At 41.7% G+C, this 19,510-nt stretch overlaps 1 protein-coding gene across 5 annotated transcripts in view; it reads right to left on the bottom strand.

Annotated features, from left to right (window-relative positions):
* Positions 1–19,510, bottom strand: part of PCDH1 (protocadherin 1) — a 383,228-nt gene that overhangs the window by 278,524 nt on the left and 85,194 nt on the right. The window contains exon 4 of one of the 5 annotated variants that reach the window (XM_030211306.1): positions 18,147–18,255. The exons of the other annotated variants lie outside the window; for them this stretch is intronic. Coding sequence (XP_030067166.1) covers positions 18,229–18,255 — 27 coding nt within the window. The 3' untranslated portion in view covers positions 18,147–18,228. Of the gene's footprint in view, positions 1–18,146; positions 18,256–19,510 lie in introns of those variants that run through there. 5 annotated transcript variants of the gene reach the window in all.

The raw sequence follows: 19,510 nt of genomic DNA, 5'->3' as shown, positions 1-19,510 counted from the left end.
CTTTGGGGTTTTTTGCCTGTAACTGATTGGTTGTAACAGGACTTGTGGTCTGTAGCCTGATTCTGCTGTTGTTGGTAATCTTTTCCCAGGATATATTATAGATGTGTAGTTACATCTTTCTCTCTCTCTCTGTGAGTGTGTGTGTGTGTGTGTGTGTATATATATATATAAATAATATGTGTGTGTATATATAAATCAGTGTAGTGTACAGAGATCTGTAACCTGCTTTGGATAATGCCATATTGTTATTTTTATATCTATAAATAATGTATTTCCACTTTGGCATTATTCCTTTTATTGGTGGACAGCCTTACCAGAATCTATGGGTCATATTTATAGGATATTGATCATCCCCTTGTGCTAAACGAGTCTGGAGTAATTACTGCATAAGTGATTTCTGTTACCTTACACAGTGCCTTACAGGGCAGATTCCTAGATGTTAGGTGTTCTGATACTGAGTTACGTAATATTCAAAAATAGAACTACATTTTGTTATAGAATAGGCCCTGAGGTGGCGAAATGGAGGTGCCCAGGTATAAAATTATCTCCAGAGGGCTAAAACTGTAATTCACTCTGCAGAAGGTGATATTAAAAGAGAACACCCCTAGAATGAGAGATACAGTTTTACCATGAGTTGTTAGAAAGGAAAAATATGTACTGGATCTACTTTGCTACATCATCATAGGAGAAACCACCTTATGAAGACCTTGCAAATTATCTATCCACAAATATATGCACATGCTATATATAGTGCAATGAATAATTACCGAAAGCAAACCAGAAAAACAATGTCAAGGGCTGATTCAGCTGAAGATGCTGGATTTAGTCTTCTGCTCTACAGGTATGGAGGGTTTTGGACACACAGCCAATGATGACAGGCTCTTTTCTCCCGGTAATTTCGAGACTCTGTCCTGTCTTGGTTTTTCATCTTTTTTCTCCTAAGTACTTTACTGTGTCCGCTAATGGCTCCTCCTTCTACTGCTATCCCAATAGCAGGTGGTGTCTCTCAGGGTTATTTCTTGGTCTCATTCTTGCTCAACTCATCCTCTTGGTGCTCTGATCTCCTCCAATGGCTGTCAGTACCATCTTTCTGCTTCCAACTCCTAGATCTCTCTCTCTATGACGAAAATGATAAAGGGGGTGGGACAACTTCCCTATGAGGAAAGGCTGAAGCGTTTAGGGCTCTTCAGCTTGGAGAAGAGTTGGCTGAGGGGAGATATCGTTTGCTTACTCTTTACAAAAATATTAGGACTGGGGGGTATGCGATGAAGCTACAAAGTAGTAAATTTAAAACAAATCAGAGCAAAATTTTCTTCACGCAACATGTAATTAAACTCTAGAATTCGTTGCCAGAGAATGTGGTAAAGGCGGTTAGCTTAGCGGGGTTTAAAAAGGGTCTGGACAGCTTCTTAAAGGAAAAGTCCATAGACCATTATTAAATTCACTTGGGAAAATCCACTGCTTAATTCTAGGGCATGCATCACAAAATGTATTGAGCTTTTCTGGGATCTTGCCAGGAATTTGTGACCTAGATTGGCCACTGTTGGAAACAGGATACTGGGCTTGATGGACCCTTTGGTCTGTCCCAGTGTGGAAATACATATGTACACCACAACTTTCATCAGTAACCCAGTCTGAAAGCTCAGATGTTGCTATCCGGATGCCTCACAACCATCTTAACCGCTAGGGGGAATTTTGTCACTGGGTGCCTCCATTTAGTCTCCTCAAGGGTAGTAGGAGCCTATTTTCAAATATTAGGTGCCTAGGATCTATTATAGAATACTAGCATAACCTGATATCTGTGTACCTAACTATAACATGTCTGCACGCGCACCAGCCATAGAGCTAGTTTAATTGCAGGCACTTAAATGAAGGAACACATGTAACTTACAGTATGCTACATGTGTAAGTGGGAGCCCTGCTTATGTCCCACCTATTTGCAGCCCCCTCAGGCAAATATGAGCTATGCAATATACTTACAAAATAGTGCTTAGGCAGCTTATTGGCATATGCATGTCTAAGTGTACACATATGTTAGTAATTTAAACATTTATGCATACAGGGCCAGATTCTATAAATGACGCTCAATTTGGGCACCAAAATAATGAGAACCGAGCACAATTCTATAAACAGTGCTCTGAGTTGGGCATTGTTTATAGAATAGCACATAATGCCAGAATCCACGCACAATTTTGGGCACAAGGATTTACACCAACAGAAACGTGGTGCAAATCCTCACATGTAAAATTAGACACAGATCCCCCGAATTCTAGAATACTAAATGCAGCTTTAGTGGATGCTCTTAACCTACCCATGCTCCTTCCCATGGCCAAGCACCCTTTTCAGCTGCATGCCAAAAGATTTACATCTTTATAGACTAGCACTTAGCAAGATGTGCACATAAATCCAAATTGTTGCCAATTAACACCAATAATGGATTCTTAGGCACACAATCATTGGTGCTAATTGGCTTGTTACTTAAACTGCACATGCAAATTGGGCATGCGATCAAATCTGCGCACGCAATTCACCATATTTAGAATCCGGGGAAAATGTGTGTGTAAATGTTAGTATCTACTTTATAGAATAGCGCTTTACATGGCCAAGAACGTTTACTTTTCCCTCCAAACACAGTTTCCCTCATCTCCTTTTTTTTTTTTGTATTTCTGTGGATAACACTTTTATCCTCCTTGTCCTCTTAGCCCTTGGTGTTTATTCAAATCTTTGCTCTCCTTCTCTAGATCCATCCATAAATGCTACTAACAACATGTTTCTTTCTCTGTATCACCATCAAAATCTGTCACTTCCTTTCTGAACACACTACCAGAAGTCTTAAATACTCTGATCACTTCCTACTTAGACTACTGCAATCTGCTCCTCACAGGTCTTCCATTAAAACATCTCTCTCCTTTCCACACTACTCAAAATTCACTTATCTTTTGCCAGTCAGCCACACTCATACAACCCCTTGACTCTGAATAGTTTTCTGTATATAGTTCAAGTTCCTCCTAATCACCCATAAATGATTCAATCTGTAGCTCCTCATTAGCTCTCCTCTCTGATTTCTCCATCCCGACCCCTCCAGCAAGTCACTCTTATCTATGGCTCTTCCTCCACTACCTGTTTTCCACCTTGCTCAGACATTGAGTCAATATGACATGCTCTAACCATAATCAGAATAAAAACTCAACTGCTTTTAATTCTTAACCCTGGTTCACCCAATCACCTGGTGATTTTTGAAATACATGAATTTCTAATCTCTTGTGTTCTACACATTTATCTTGATTACACTCTCTCAAGTGCAATTGTAAAGCAGTGTGTACACCACCAAGTAGCACTACAGAAGTGAAAGAACTAGTAATAAGAAGGGATGGACGATGAACACTACTACAATGTCCCCTGCTGGACAGGAACTAAGCTAAAGGAGGCAAATTCCCTTCTAGGAAGGAAAATAGATTTGGGAAGTCCCATACTCACTCTCCTGTCCTAAAAGGAAAGAAACTCATACTATTTCATACCATCTCTGAACAGACTCTAGGACTCTTACATAGAGGGGCATAATCGAACGCGGACGCCCATCTCCATGGGCGACTATCTCCGAGGACAGGTCCGTGAAGGGGATAATACGGTTGGTGCCGGGCAAATGCATCGGATTTGGGCGGATTTGAGCTGGGCGGTATCGGTTTTCAGCAATAATGGAAACCGAAGCCGCCCAGCTCAAAAACGAACAACTCCAAGGCATTTGGTCGTGGGAGGGGCCAGGATTCGTAGTGCACTGGTCCCCCTCACATGCCAGGACACCAACCGGCACCCTAGGGGGCACTTGTAAAAAAAAAAAAAAAATTAAAATACCTCCCAAGTCCATAGCTCCATTACCTTGGGTGCTGAGCCCCCCAAATCCCCCCCAAAACCCACTGCCCACAAGTCTACACCATTACCATAGCACTTATGGGTGAAGGGGGGCACCTAGATGTGGGTACAGTGGGTTTTGGGGGCGGTTTGGAGGGCTCCCATTTACCAGCACAAGTGTAACAGGTAGGAGGGGATGGGCCTGGGTCCACTTGCCTGAAGTCCACTGCACCCACTAACAACTGCTCCAGGGACCTGCATACTGCTGTGATGGAGCTGGGTATGAAATTTGAGGCTGGCATACTGGCTGGAAAAAAAAAGTTTGTAAAGTTCTTTTTTTTTTTTTGGTGGGAGGGGGTTAGTGACCACTGGGGGAGTCAAGAGAGGTCATCCCTGATTCCCTCCATTGGTCATCTGGGCAGTTGGGGCACTTTTTAGGGACTTGTTTGTGAATAAAAAGGTCCAAAAAAAGCAGCCCAAATTCTTGCTACTGCTGCCCTTCTTTTTTCCATTATCGGCCGAGCGCACCCATCTCTCCTCGGCTGATAAACACGCCCCAGTCCCGCCTTCACCACGCCCCCGTCAACTTTGTTTCCCACGACAGACTGCAGTTGGAGGCGCCCAAAATCAGCTTTCGATTATACTGATTTGAGCACCCATGAGAGAAAGGCGCCCATCTCCCGATTTGGGTCGCAATATGGGCGTCTTTCTCTTTCGAAAATAAGCTGGATGGTAACATAGTAAATGATGGCAGATAAAGACCTGTCCGGTCCATCCAGTCTGCCCAACAAGATAAACTCATTTAAAATGGTATGTAATACTTTATATGTACACCTGAGTTTAATTTGTCCTTGCCATTCTTAGGGCACAGACCGTAGAAGTCTGCCCAGCACTCTTCTTGTACTAAGTTCTGAAGCTAACGTCGAAGCCCCTTAAAATGTACACTCCAGCCCATCCCTATCTATTCCTATGTGGGGAAGGGGAGAGGAAAGACTACGCAAAACAGTGGAATTCAATAAGTGGCATGAGTCTTGGTGTAAAGAAGGTTTTAGATACATAGGAGCATGGGGTAATATGTGGAAAAATAACAGGCTGTACTGTAACGATGGGCTACATCTTTCTGTGATGGGAAAAAGGATCCTTGGGGAGAAATTCAGACTATGTTTCTAGACATTTAAACTAGAGGGTGGGGGTGACAAAAGGAAACAAGGGATTTCAGAAAGTCACCCCCAGAATAAATATGATGGTAGAAGGGAAAGGTAATGTAAATATAGAAAACCACCTAAACTCACTAAGCACATGGAAAGCTATGAGCACATATAAGTACATAAGTAATGCCACACTGGGAAAAGACCAAGGGTCCATCGAGCCCAGCATCCTGTCCACGACAACGGCCAATCCAGGCCAAGGGCAATTGGCAAGCTTCACAAACGTACAAACATTCTATACATGTTATTCCTGGAATTGTGGATTTTTCCCAAGTCCATTTAGTAGTGGTTTATGGACTTGTCCTTTAGGAAACCGTCTAACCCCCTTTTAAACTCTGCCAAGCTAACCACCTTCACCACATTCTCCGGCAACAAATTCCAGAGTTTAATTATGCGTTGGGTGAAAAAAATTTTCTCCGATTTGTTTTAAATTTACTACACTGTAGTTTCATCACATGCCCCCTACTCCTAATATTTTTGGAAAGCGTGAACAGACGCTTCACATCCACCTGTTCCACTCCACTCATTATTTTATATACCTCTATCATGTCTCCCCTCAGCCGTCTCTTCTCCAAGCTGAAAAGCCCTAGCCTCCTTAGTCTTTCTTCATAGGGAAGTCGTCCCATACCCGCTATCATTTTAGTCGCCCTTCGCTGCACCTTTTCCAATTCCAATTCCACTATATCTTTCTTGAGATACGGTGACCAGAATTGAATACAATACTCAAGGTGCGGTCGCACCATGGAGCAATATAGCGGCATTATAACATCCTCACACCTGTTTTCCATACCTTTCCTAATAATACCCAGCATTCTATTCACTTTCCGAGCCGCAGCAGCACACTGAGCAGAAGGTTTCAGTGTATTATCAACGACGACACCCAGATCCCTTTCTTGGTCCGTAACTCCTAACGTGGAACCTTGCATGACGTAGCTATAATTTGGGTTCTTTTTTCCCACATGCATCACCTTGCACTTGCTCACATTAAACGTCATCTGCCATTTAGCCGCCCAGTCTCCCAGTCTCGTAAGATCCTTCTGTAATTTTTCACAATCCTGTTGCGAGTTAACGACTTTGAATAACTTTGTGTCATCAGCAAATTTAATTACCTCGCTAGTTACTCCCATCTCTAAATCATTTATAAATATATTAAAAAGCAGCCGTCCTAACACAGACCCCTGAGGAACCCCACTAACTACCCTTCTCCATTATGAATACTGCCCATTTAATCCCACTCTCTGTTTCCTATCCTTCAACCAGTTTTTAATCCACAATAGGACTTTTCCTCCTACCCCATGACCCTCCAATTTCCTCTGTAGCCTTTCAAGAGGTACCTTGTCAAATGCCTTTTGAAAATCCAGATACACAATATCAACCGGTTCCCCTTTGTTCACATGTTTGTTTACTCCTTCAAAGAATTGAAGTAAATTGGTCAGGCAAGATTTCCCCACACAAAAGCCGTGCTGACTCGGTCTCAGTAATCCATGTCCTCGGATGTGCTCTGTAATTTTGTTTTTAATAATAGCCTCTACCATTTTCCCCGGCACCGACGTCTGACTCACCGGTCTATAATTTCCAGGATCTCCCCTGAAACCTTTTTTAAAAATGGGTGTTACATTGGCCACCCTCCAATCTTCCAGTACCACGCTCGATTTTAAGGATAAATTGCATATCACTAGCAGTAGCTCCGCAAGCTCATTTTTCAGTTCTATCAGTACTCTAGGATGAATACCATCCGGTCCAGGAGATTTGCTACTCTTCAGTTTGCTGAACTGCCCCATTACGTCCTCCAGGTTTACCGTGAAGTCAGTAAGTTTCTCCGACTCGTCCACTTGAAATATCATTTCCGACACCGGTATCCCACCCAAATCTTCTTCGGTGAAGACCGAAGCAAAGAATTCATTCAATCTCTCCGCTACGTCCTTGTCTTCCTTGATCGCCCCTTTTACCCCTCGGTCATCCAGCTGCCCAACCGATTCTTTTGCCGGCTTCCTGCTTTTAATATACTGAAAAAAAATTTTTACTATGCTTTTTTGCCTCTAATGCTATCTTTTTTTTGTAATCCCTCTTGGCCTTCTTTATCTGCGCCTTGCATTTGCTTTGACACTCCTTATGCTGCTTCTTGTTATTTTCAGACGGTTCTTTCTTCCATTTTCTGAAGGCAAATGCTCGTAGTCTAAGTAAAAAGGTTCAAGACTTGCAAGCCCTGATGTTTGAAGAAAACTTGGATACTGTTGCTATCATGGAGACGTGGTTCAACATTTCCCATGAATGGGATGTGACCGTGCTGGGCTATAATCTTCTTAGGAAGGATAGAGGGGGCCAAAGAGGTGGAGTAGTGGATATGTATGTGAGACAATATCAGAGCGGCTAAAATGCGGGGAACCTGGGGTAAGGAAGAAGCTTTATGGATAATCTGGAAACTCTTTATGCGCAGTAGTCAAATGATAGAATGTACCACTGTAGCACCAACAATATGAGTGTGTAAACAACATGCCCTCCTCATAAAAAGTGCATTCATCTTATAAGAATCTACAGGGTTCTTAAGTGTATTCTGGGGCCCTCATAGAACATCAATGCTTCCAGCACCACTGTTCCTGACAAAAGGTAAAACAGGTTTTGTAATGTTTTGTAATGTATATACCCAGATGTTAATCCAAATGCCGACTGCTAAGGTAATTTTTTTATAGCTTGGTTTCTCAGAAAGCCTTTATCATTTTCATTCTGTGTGCTTCATTTTGTTCCTGTTCCAACTGTGACAGATGGAACTGCAATAGTCTGGAACATGCCAACCCCAAAACAGGGTCCCAGGAATCCAGGGAGGAACAGCTGTCATGGATCTGAGCAGGTGGGGCAGGAGGTGTTAAGAATGTTAACATCTTGTTTTAATCAGGAATGATCTTGGGAATTTCAGTTTGAATGATTTTAATTTAAAATAGCCAGTCTTTTCTGTACTTTGAAATCTGTCAAGCTTGATCCAGTAAATTGATTGAAAGCAGTGAATATTATGTAAGTTTCATTTTTAAATCCTCAATTTTTAATTTCATTCAGCAACTCCCCTACAATTTCTGATAAAGATGTGTATTCATTAGAGCACACTTAGTTCATTATTGTATCTTTAAAAATATAGTGCATGTTAAATCAATTTAACATACGTTAATCTACAAATTAAAGCACACATTACATTGATTTCTGCATGCTAAAACCTGTTACTGAAATGAACATATAACATTAACTGAAAAAAGTCCAACAAATCACAAATGTTTGCCCTGTGCAAATCCCTAATTCCTCATAACCTAGGAAACCAGTTTTTGAAGAGGGTCTCACACAAACACTATACATGGCCTGAGATGAGATTGGCAGCAGCCATGCAATTCATTTCCACTTTTAATTCATTACATTTAGCAGACACTTAATAGAACAATACATAAATATTCTTATCTTACACACAGCACCATAAACCCATCAGTCACCCACTTCAGCTCCTAACCTCTCAGATGTCATAAAACATGTCTAAAAAAAACAAGCTTTGATCTGTTTCTGAACAGAAGAAATTAGGTCTTACCTGATCATTTTCTTTCCTTTAGTCCTTCCCACTATTCCAGAACCCGTGGGATAGCTGTGTCCATCAACAATCAGATGGAGATATAGAATTGAAAACTGAGCTGAGACATTCTCTCTTAGCATCCAGTCCAACTCCTCAGTATAAGGAGCAACTTAGAATAAACATAAACAATTCCCCTAACCTAACACTAACCAGATGAGCAAATATGTGTGGACCTCTCTCATCTATGGAAACTTGTAGAGAACAAGAGATATGCAGGCAGCACCATGCAAGGTGATAGTCATTATTTGACCCATTACTTTGCACCGAATAAACATCCCAGAAACCTTGGGAGAGCCTCTGGAATAGTGGGAAGGACTAATGGAAAGAAAATTATCAGGTAAGACTTAATTTCACCCATTATGTAGCTTCCCACTATTCCAAAACTGAAGATGTTGCTGTATACCCCATAGAATGAGCCCGCAGGGCCTGAGGAGCCTGCTTCCCCACAAACAAATAAACTGACGCAATAGTCTCCTTCAGCCATCTAGCAATTATGGGCTTGGAAGCTATGAGACCAAGCCTCTGCTTACCAAAAGGTACACTGACACTCACAATGAAGGTGTGCGTGAGCTCTATATTGTTTGACATCGGGAGAAATATATTACAGACAACCTTGGAAATCACCAGTGGTTTGAATATTTGTCTGTAGCAGCCTTTGCGTCATTGACCCCTGATGCAGGTGCGGTAGCACCGAAACACGGCCCGTGTCGGGTCTTTCTTCAATCAAGTTCACTATTAAAGGAATTTTTTAAAATGAACTGTGTCCCTTCTGTTTTTAAAGGCTCTTTGTGCTCTTTTTTTGCTCCATCCTCAATGAATATGCATGAGAAGGATTTGCATGCACTGGAGGCAGTGCATGCAAATCTCTCTCTTGAACATTCATTGTCAATATCCTGAAAACGCAACTGGCTGGGCCGCCCCCTGGACCAGGTTTGGGAACTACTGGGCTACACCAAAAGGCCAGTCAAAGAAAGCACAGTTGGCCACATGAAGAGGTGAAGGAATCAGTTTATTAATGGGACACCTTTTGACCAACTGCACTTCCTTTAGCTTTACTTCCTGCGTTTATTCCCTTTGTCTTGTGGGTCTCCATCCAAAAGATTATCAAAATAGGCTTTTAAAACTGAGATCTATCACAGCTTACCTATAACAGAATATCTTCTGTAGCAATAAAAAAATGAAACCCAAACGCTAACCAAAATAACTCATTGTAGTATGCAGCTCTTTTTTATTTTTGAATAGAGAACAGAAAAACTGAAAAAAAGGGGCCCTTACTGTAAAAAGTCATATAAAGCAGTTAAATTGGCTTCTCTGGATATGCCAATGGCTCTCCGTCCTCTCAAAATATAAGCAAGGCTCAGGTGGACAATTTATACCAGGGTAAACCTAAAAGGAAGAAAACTTCTAATTTTCAGGCTAATGCAGCTGAGCTAAATGTTTCTACTGCCCCTCCCCCCAAACAGAACACCATTTGTGGTGGTGGTGGTGTGGGGGGGTTAAACTCCTTAAGGGTATATAATAACATTTTTAGCTGGGCATGTGACAATTGTCAGATTTGTTTTTGAAAGTTTGCTGTGGTCTTCTACACTAAAATGTAAAGTGGTTTTGTTCTTGCTAGGGGTATGCAGATTAAAATATCTCATTTTGTTTAGTTTCCTGTTTATGGGATTTTCATTTTATTTAGTGTTTTATCTATCTATTTATTTTCATTTTGGGGGTGATATGCCCACTATTGCTCAAAAAGCACATTAGAGGCTGACCAAAACCAAATCTGCAGCTGCAATTCACCACTTTGGTTTTGGCCGAAACTGGCCTGACCCTAAACAGCATCCACTACCTCCTCCCTCAACCTTGGTCCACCAGTGAGCCCCTCCCACCATGAAGCCTACCTTAGGTCCTGGTGGTCTAGTGGCCTAACCAGAGGCGGAGTGATCCTCAGTCACTCTTGCTCCTGCTGTCTGTGCTGTTATAATGGCTGCCAAGACGTTCAGTGGCAGTCTTGCAAGGCTGCCACTGAAGTTTGAGGCAGCCATTTTGAGACTGGAGCAGATATAGGCACCAGCCATTTAGAACCAAGGGTCTTAGCAGCCATTTTGATTGCAGAGATACCACTAGATCATCAGGGCTTCTAAGGTAGGCATGGGGAGGAAGATGCTTTTGGTTGGGGGGAGTTTTGGTTTCAGCTGAAAATGCACCAGCATTTTTGGCCAAAACTGAAATATGGCTGAATCAGAATTTTAGCCCAGTTTTGACACCAAAGCTGAAACTAACATTCGGTCAGCCTCTATTGTACATCCTATTGCCCAAATGGTGAGCCCTGGAGGGGAGGAGTAGCCTAATGGTTAGTGAAGTAGATTGAGAACCAAGGAGGTGGGGGGGGGGGGGGGGGGGGGGGGGGAGACAGGTGTGACTCCCACTGTGGCAATTCATTTCACCTTCCATTGCCCCAGGTACAAAGAACTTAGATTATAAATCTTCCAGAGACAAAGAAAGTACTCTATATAATATATAAACTGCTTTGGTTATACTACAGAAATGCGATATATCAAGAATATAATTAACAAACACTATTGACCACACGGGGGGGAGGGGGGGGGAATATGTTAGCTGGCTTTTTTTTCTGGTATGAAACATGGAAAAAAAAAGTTCCCCATGTTGTTCCAAATTAATGTGCATCCCTAGTTCTTGACAGATTCTAGGCTTGCAGGCTTCACGCTTTCAGAGGTCAAGTTTCTAAAAGAATTATTCAAAAATATAACACACTGTAGGAAATTGTCCTCTCACAGGAAACTCCCCTGCTCCATGGTCTTTCTGTAGTCAAGTGGGAGAGCACCTTAGGGAAGACCACCAATAGGATAGCAGCCATCCAAAGATAATCCAGAGCAGAACTGCCAGAAACACTTTTTGCAAGGTATAAAAATATAAAAGGTTCATATCTCAATCCCAAATCAGGGACGGCAGTGAGCAGTTGCCATTTATGGCTGAGCTACATCTGGCTGGCTTTCCAACTTCCCTCTTCCCTGCCCTCCCCTTGTAATTTTGAATTGCAGGAGTTAAAAGATTAAAAAAATCAATTCTCTGGCATAATAGTCAATACCTACTCGGTAGCAACCTTGTCAGTTTCCATCTTCATTATTTACAGTTGAAAACAAATAATCACATGCTAAATGTAAACAAAAGACATACAGACAAGATGTTCCTAGATCCCAGTCTGCAAACAAAGCAGTAAAATGCTGAAGCCCTTTTTACTGCAGTGCTAGATGTTGCTAATTATATAAATTCCTTGAAAGTCACAGGCAGAAAGAAAACGCTTCAGATCAAGATCTGTCAGAAAGTACATCTTTTCAACTGCCATGGAAGAGATCTGCATTGCCTCTTTTACAATAATGTATATGGCTGCTATAAATCTAGTATTTCAAATATATATGCATAAAAGGGCAAAGGAAGGAGCAACTCCAGTTCTCAGGAACACAAAACAGTAGCAAAAAGGAGTGAAGAAACAATGTATATGCATCCCAGATTTGCCCTGGTAGAGAGGCAGTGTTGTCCACTGCCATGAAGGAAACGTTGGTTGGGTTTGATTTCTGGGTCAGAACATCCATTGTAGGTTGTTTGGGGATAATGCAGAGGTAGCATTCACTGCCCTTGAATCCAAGTTATCACGCAATGCTGACACCTAGGGGTCAGATATAAAGCCTACAATTGGAGGGTTCCAGAAAGTCCTGGAGCACAATCCATGGGCTGAGGAGGTTTTGTGGTGATGACTGGACTAATTGTGGTGGAAGAAAGGATATAACATTGGGCAAATAATCCCTGAGGAGTTGCAAAGGAAGAGTCATGGTGCTGAATCCCAGCCTAAGTTCCTAGTATACTGAAAGGTCAAAAAGGAGGGGAAGATGTAGTTGAGCCCCAAAATACAATTCTTATTATATCACTGTACAGAATTGTGTAGAAGCAACCATTCCTTTATTTACGGACATACTTTTTATTAATAAGTCCATTAATTTTGTATACATGGGTATAATATCATACCAGCATTCTTGTCTCCCTCTCCCACCAAATAAATGGTTTACAGTTCTGACACTTATTCTTCCCAACTCCACCCTCAACTGAGTCCCAAGTTCTGCTCACATAAGAGGCAGGGAGAAGAAACAGGAGCAACCATACAGAACAGAAAACAATTGCTTTGCTCCCTTCTTCAGCCTCTCCCCTCTTGTTCTTTGCAGGTTGCCTGGAGAGGAGAGACTGAAGGAGCCTTGACAAGAGCCCAGAAACCTGGCATTGGGACACTGGGTGAAGCAATGCTTCTCAACCTTTTTCAGCTCCACATATAGACAACCTCTTATAAAAAATCAGGCATGTACTGTCAGTATGTGGCCCTAGTTTCAGTTCAACTGTAGGCCCAAAGAAGAAAGAGGAAACTGTAAGGCCAAAAGAAGTGGGGAAATAATTATTCTTAAATCAAGAGCAGCAGCTGGATATCTTACAGAATTCATGTTAACATTTGTGATGAATTAACTTGTACAATGCGCACAACAGGACCATCAATATTTTGTAGGCCAGTACATAAGAAACCTAAAGAATCCTCATTCTTTCTTCTTCCAGTCTCTTAATACTTCAAAAATACTTCAGGCCCCATCTTTGCTTTATTCAGAGACACCTGGAACCCTGGAACCCTTGATCTTCCCTAGAACTGTGGGCAGTGATCATGCCAATGAAACAAAGCCACACAGTGATGTCTGCTCTGAACAAGGAATGCAAGTGATGGGCTAATGCAGGGGTGTCAAACCGCAATCCTCAAGAGCCACAAATTGGTCTGCACTGGGGCCAGGAGAGTCTCCCGTCAGAGAACTGATCAAAAATTTGCCTCCTATTATATTGAAGAGAGGGGATGGGAAACGGGCCCCAAGTAGCTGATCATGTGCCTACTCCACCCCTGCCTCTCCATTCCTTTTTTCCTGCTGGCCCTGTAATAAGAATAGCTCACTGTAGAAAAAGAGAAAGTAGCAGTGGAGAAGGTCGCACGGCACATGGTACTGCCAAAGATCAAAATACCTGAGTGCCTTTTGTTCAACTCCTGGCAGCTCTAAGGGCTAGTCTTGGCCATTGGCTATAGTTTGCTTCCCTCCCCTGTTTTAAAGGGTGGAAATGTATGAAGTGGTCAAACATTCTGGTGAAGTACAGAGTCTCCTGCATAGCTGGGCACCTACAACTGGATTATTTGTGCTTACATTTTACCATGTAACTGGCCCAAAGCATCCATCGGGGTTACCGGCATTAACTCTCCTGCTATACAGTAAAACAAGCTGCAAAATACCACCGAAGGGGAAAAGACTACCAAGGTGAAAAGAAATCCAAATGGTAAAAATACCAAGATACACAGCAAAGGATGGGATGCTCTTCATTTACGAGATGCCATCTCGATTGTGCCGTCTGGATACTAAATTACTAGTCTCGACAAATATCCTCATTTCACTAACCGAGTTTCTAGTGATTTTTTTAAGTGCTAAAAGAAAAATATATTTAAAAGCTAAATTATGAAATTTTCAGGGTCAAATCATAGTTCTAGAAACAATTACCAGAAGCCTAAAACCTTAAATGAATAATCAACATTTAACGCCCCTTAATTCTAATGAAAGGTTACAGTGAGAAGGGGCACATCTCATGTTATGGCCTATCTGTAGGATGGGAAGTTCCTATCCCAGAATTTTCCAAACTGTGGGTTGGGACCCCAAACAGGATCACAGCTGCAGAAAGATTGACAAGTGCTGTCTTATCCAGTTTGGCCTACATAATACTGTGGCTGATCTTTCATCCTACATACTTCAGCTTTGTTTCGCAAAGGAAATATTACTACAATGTTGTTTATCATCGGTCTGTCAGACCGTTTAGAGTAGCTGTCTTCAAGATGTAAAAAAATATGATGAACCAAGTTAAAAGCTTTTCATTCTTCATATTATTGCAAGAGGACAGGCCTACCTAGAAGCATACCATTATTCAAAAAGTGAGCCAACAGTTTTCTAAGAAATCAATAATTAATATGTCACCAGTCCATAGTGCAGGGAGCTAGAGATAACGGCTTCCCTGCCTCCAATTTTGTGTCATCTTCTTCCACCCTCAGAATATATGCTTAACACCCTTGCTTGTAAATGGGACGGGACAATGCAAAAAGATGCCCTGCAGGAGGTGGTAAGGCACTGTGCCATAGCCCAACACATAGATAGAGGCTGGAACTACTATAAACATCACCTTCCTGGAAACTTTGCTCAATCATCATCATGGCACTGACCATATAGAGTCTGTAATCAAGAAATGATTTTCTGAACTGACAGTAAAGAGGCTGATCAAAGTCATTAACAGACACTCTGCAAAGAATAAGCTAGCGGTAGACCAGGGAATATCTCTTGCCATGCTTACAACTAACATTCATGGATTACACTGGATGATGTCCAGGATATTCAGAATGACTCAGATGAACTTCTCCTTCATGTTTCAAGGGGTGTCTTTTTAGAAAGTTGACATCTGGAGCGGATGGAGAGCAGATAAATGTATCAAATATTTTTGGCAGCATAGAACCTGGAAAACTAAAAACTACTGTAGCATCTACAACCTGAAGATTGTGAATGAAAAAGTTTTGTTTGCTCATCAATAACAAAAGTATTAATGAGCAAAAGGTATAACATGAAACTCCAAGGAGATGAGCTCAAAAGCAACATCAGTAAATACTTTTTCACCGAAAGGATGGTAGATGCCTGCAATGCTCTCCCAGTGGAGGTGGTTGGGATAAAAACAATAACAGAATTCAAAAAGACACCAGGATAAACACAGAGGACCCCTATCTACAAAGAGGGTGGAATCAAAGCAAAACAAATGACGTAGAAGGGGTGTAAGCCTGCATAGAGTGGTAGGTACAATACTAAACAAAGGCACAGAAGAGGTAACCTGCATGATCTGCACAGCCAATTAGCTGGACAGACTAGATGGACCATGCCATTCTCAACATCTTTGGTTCAACCTCTCCCCATAATATCTCTCATGCCAAAATCATCAGTGTTGTTCCTTTCCCACCCTCACCCTCCATATCTCATCAACTGTAGGTTTGCAAAGGTGTGCAGCAGTGGCCAAAAAAGTCAACAGGATGCTAGGAATTATTAGGAAACAGATGCAAAATAATATCAAGAATATTATAACGCCTCTGTATCACTCCATGGTGCGATCTCACCTTGAGTACTGATTTAAATTATGGTTGCCGTATTTCAAAAAAGATATAGCAGAATCAGAAATGGTTCAAAGAAGAGCGACCAAAATGATAAAGGCGATGGAACTCCTCCTATATGTGGAAAGGCTAAAGAGGTTAGGGCTCTTCAGCTTAGAAAACAGATGGCTGAGGGGGGATATGATTGAGGTCTACAAAATCTTCAGTGGTGTGGAATGGGTGGAGATTAATCTATTTTTCACTTGTTAAAAAAAAGTACAAAGACCAGGGGACACTCCATGAAATTAAATGGAAATACTTTTAAAACAAATAGGATGAAATATTTTTTTCACTCAACCAGCAGCTAAACTCTGGAACTCACTGCCGGAGGATGTGGTAACAGTGGTTAGAGTATCTGGGTTTAAAAAAAGGTTTGGACAAGTTCCTAGAGGAAAAGTCCACAGTGTGTATTTCAGATGGACATGGGGGAAGCCACTGCTTGCCCCGGGATTGGTAGCATGGAATATTGCTACTAATTGGGTATCTGACACGTACTTGTGACCTGGACTGGCCACTGTTAGAAGTAGGATACTGGGTTAGATGGGCCATTGGTCTGACCCAGTATGGTTATTCTTATGTTCTTATTATACTTCCCCCAGAAGCTTACTTCCACAGTTAGGTCCAGCTATTTCAAAATAATGTGGAAGAAGAAGGGCAGAACACACATTTAAATGTATGTGTTACAATCCAAAACACCTCTGTTCAGTAGAATTAGGCAGTGTACTACATTGTCTATGCCATGGAGAAGAGATAGTATTGTAGGACCTTTCTACCTTTTCCTTCTCTTGGGGACAGGGAGAAAAATTATACACGTTGATCCAAGGTAGACCAAGTATGCAGGGCCAAGCTCATCACACTACCCGCATTAAAGTTAGTTCAGCTTAGAAAAGAGATGGATGAGGGGGGATATGATTGAGGTCTACAAAATCTTCAGTGGTGTGGAATGGGTGGAGATTAATCGATTTTTCACTTGTTCAAAAAGTACAAAGACCACACTTATGATCCTCAAGGAGGAATGCCCTTCATTGTGAATCATGACATGAACTCACCCATAATCTTTCTATCTATATATAACCATATTCAGATTTTGCCGTATACCAGCAGAGTGTAATCCAAGCCCATTTAGACCTATTCCTTCAAAATCAGGGCCAACACAAGTGTGGTGTATCAGGCTTCCCAGCAGGGGTATAACTACCATTGAATAAGCCTGGTAAAAAAATCTGCTTGAACTGAAATGCCCTCTAACAAAATGGCTTTCTTCCTGCTGTACATTTCCACTGTCCAGCATCTCCCTTCTTCCCTCCCCCTCACAAGTCTGGCATCCCTCCCTTCTCCCCCCCCCCCCCCCAAAAAAAAAAAGTCCAGCAACTCTCTCTGCTGCCTTTCCTCATCCCACTTCTCCAAACTCATGTTGGGTGACCAGCAGTGGAGAAAATAGGCTTCCTTTGGCTTTCCTCCGACACTACCTACCTTCTCTGTTGTAACTTCCAGTAGGCGTCATGCAGCAGCTGACAGAAGGCTGCTGCTATAGTCACTTCTCCATGTGAAAAAAAAGTTTGGTCCCTGACACTGAATTATGGGGTGAGAGATATGTGCAAATGACCCAAAAATAAACCAAAACTTGTTTCTGTGCACATATCTCTCACCCCATAATTCAGTGTCAGGGACCAATGTAGGTTATACAGTTACAGCTTATAGGTTTATTACTTTCATTCTGCCTTTGTCTAAGGCAGACTACAAAAAAAATCTTTTATGACCATGATATAAGAGATATTTGCTCTCTCCCTCACTATATGCAATAGTCTTTGTGTTCCTTTAGGAAGGGCTTGAAAATGTATTTGTTTACTCAACCTTTTCAGTTATTAATGATTTAGGTTTTCTAGTGCTTTTAATATTATCATCTTTATTTATGATTGTAAGTAATGTTAACTGTATTTCAACACAAAAATGGTGTTTTATTCTTTTTAACATAACACCTCAGTTCTTATAATCCACAAATAACCTATTCAGCTCTATGCCGGATAACAATTAAGAAGACTGGGACAATCCAGGAATTACAATTGTATTGTTCAGCTGGTTCAATAAAAATACTTTAAAAAATGCCATAAAAAGCTTTATAATAAAATAAAGTAAATTAGACTTCAAACAGAACAGAGGCTTTGATAGGAGCCCCTGCAAGGCACCAGCCTCACCCTTTGTCCTTGGAGCTTAACCATTAACTTTAATGACTAAACTGTTTGCAGGTCACCTGTTCCTGTTTCCGTTTCACCAGGTGTTCCAGATGATTCAGTAACACACTGATAAAATCCTCAGTGCCCAGGACTTGTAAGAGGGCCCTGCGAAAAAAACAGGAGTGAAGCTTTCACAAGATGCCTTGCATGGTACTGACAGCTTCCTACATTCCTCCAAAGTAGGCATTACCCCAGAAAGGGAGAGTCTAATCTCCAAAAAAGGTGTGGGACATCTTTAATCTCTCCAATTCTGCCTCTCTTACAATTCTCAACAAATCTTAAGCAATTTGTTATCTCTGTTACTGTTTACCTAGAATATGTGCCTGATAACATTGTTCTTTTTTTCCACCAACAGAAGCAGTCACAAATCAGGAATGAAACCTCTCCACTCCCAAAACTGTCTGCAGGTGTTACTACACTTATAAAATAACCCCCCCCCCCCCCACCACCAAACTACTGGGCTGATGCTCAAAATGCCAGTGCTAGAGGCAATTAGCACAGGACTAGCGCCAGCGTTAGTAAGTGCCGAATGCTCAGAGGGCTCTAGCATGGCAATGTGCTCCTTGTGATCTTGGGCAAGTCACTTAACCCTCCATTGCCTCAGGTACAAACTTAGATTGTGAGCCCTCCTGGGACAGAAAAATATCCAGAGTACCTGAATGTAACGCACATTGAGCTACTACTGAAAAAGGTGTGAGCAAAACCGAAATAAATAAATGTGCACACCAAAGATTAGCGCAAATAACATGCAAATGTAGTCAAACAGATGTTAATGAGGTCATTTACTATTTCCTCCCGATGCTCAGAGATCAGCGCACAAAGCCGCCTTTACCGCTGAAAACCTAACGCCAGCTCGGAGCAGGCGTTAGGTGTTTAAAGAGAAGATTTCTCATGATTTTGTCTTTAAAATCTATTGGTTTATATTTAAATTTGGAAGCAGAAGGAAGCTCATGCAAGCCCCTAAGAACTGGCAGCGAGACGAATGTGCGCGAGTCAGAGCAAACCCGAAAGTGAAAGCACACACTGGTGCCTGTTTCCTGTGCTTAAATATAAGCCTTCCAATTAAAAAAAAAAAAAATTTTTTTTTAAAAGCTTCAATTTAAATGCGCAGAACACAGGTGCTCTTGTGTGTTTCACTTTCGGGTTTGCCTGGTGCATGGCCACAGAGCGGAACTTACTGTAAAACTCTTCAGCACATGCGCCAAGCACGTTCCTCCTTTTGCTTTCGCATTTTCAGCGCACATGTAGTTTTAATACCATTTCCTTTGAGCACTGGCGAGCTAGTTTTCTGCGCTATTCCGCGATATGGGTTCTGTGCTGTTGGCTTCTTTACTGTGGGAGTTCTGAGCATCGGCCTACA

Source organism: Microcaecilia unicolor, chromosome 8 (assembly GCF_901765095.1).
Source record: "Microcaecilia unicolor chromosome 8, aMicUni1.1, whole genome shotgun sequence".
NCBI lineage: Eukaryota > Metazoa > Chordata > Amphibia > Gymnophiona > Siphonopidae > Microcaecilia > Microcaecilia unicolor.
This window is presented reverse-complemented; position numbering and strand designations above follow the sequence as displayed.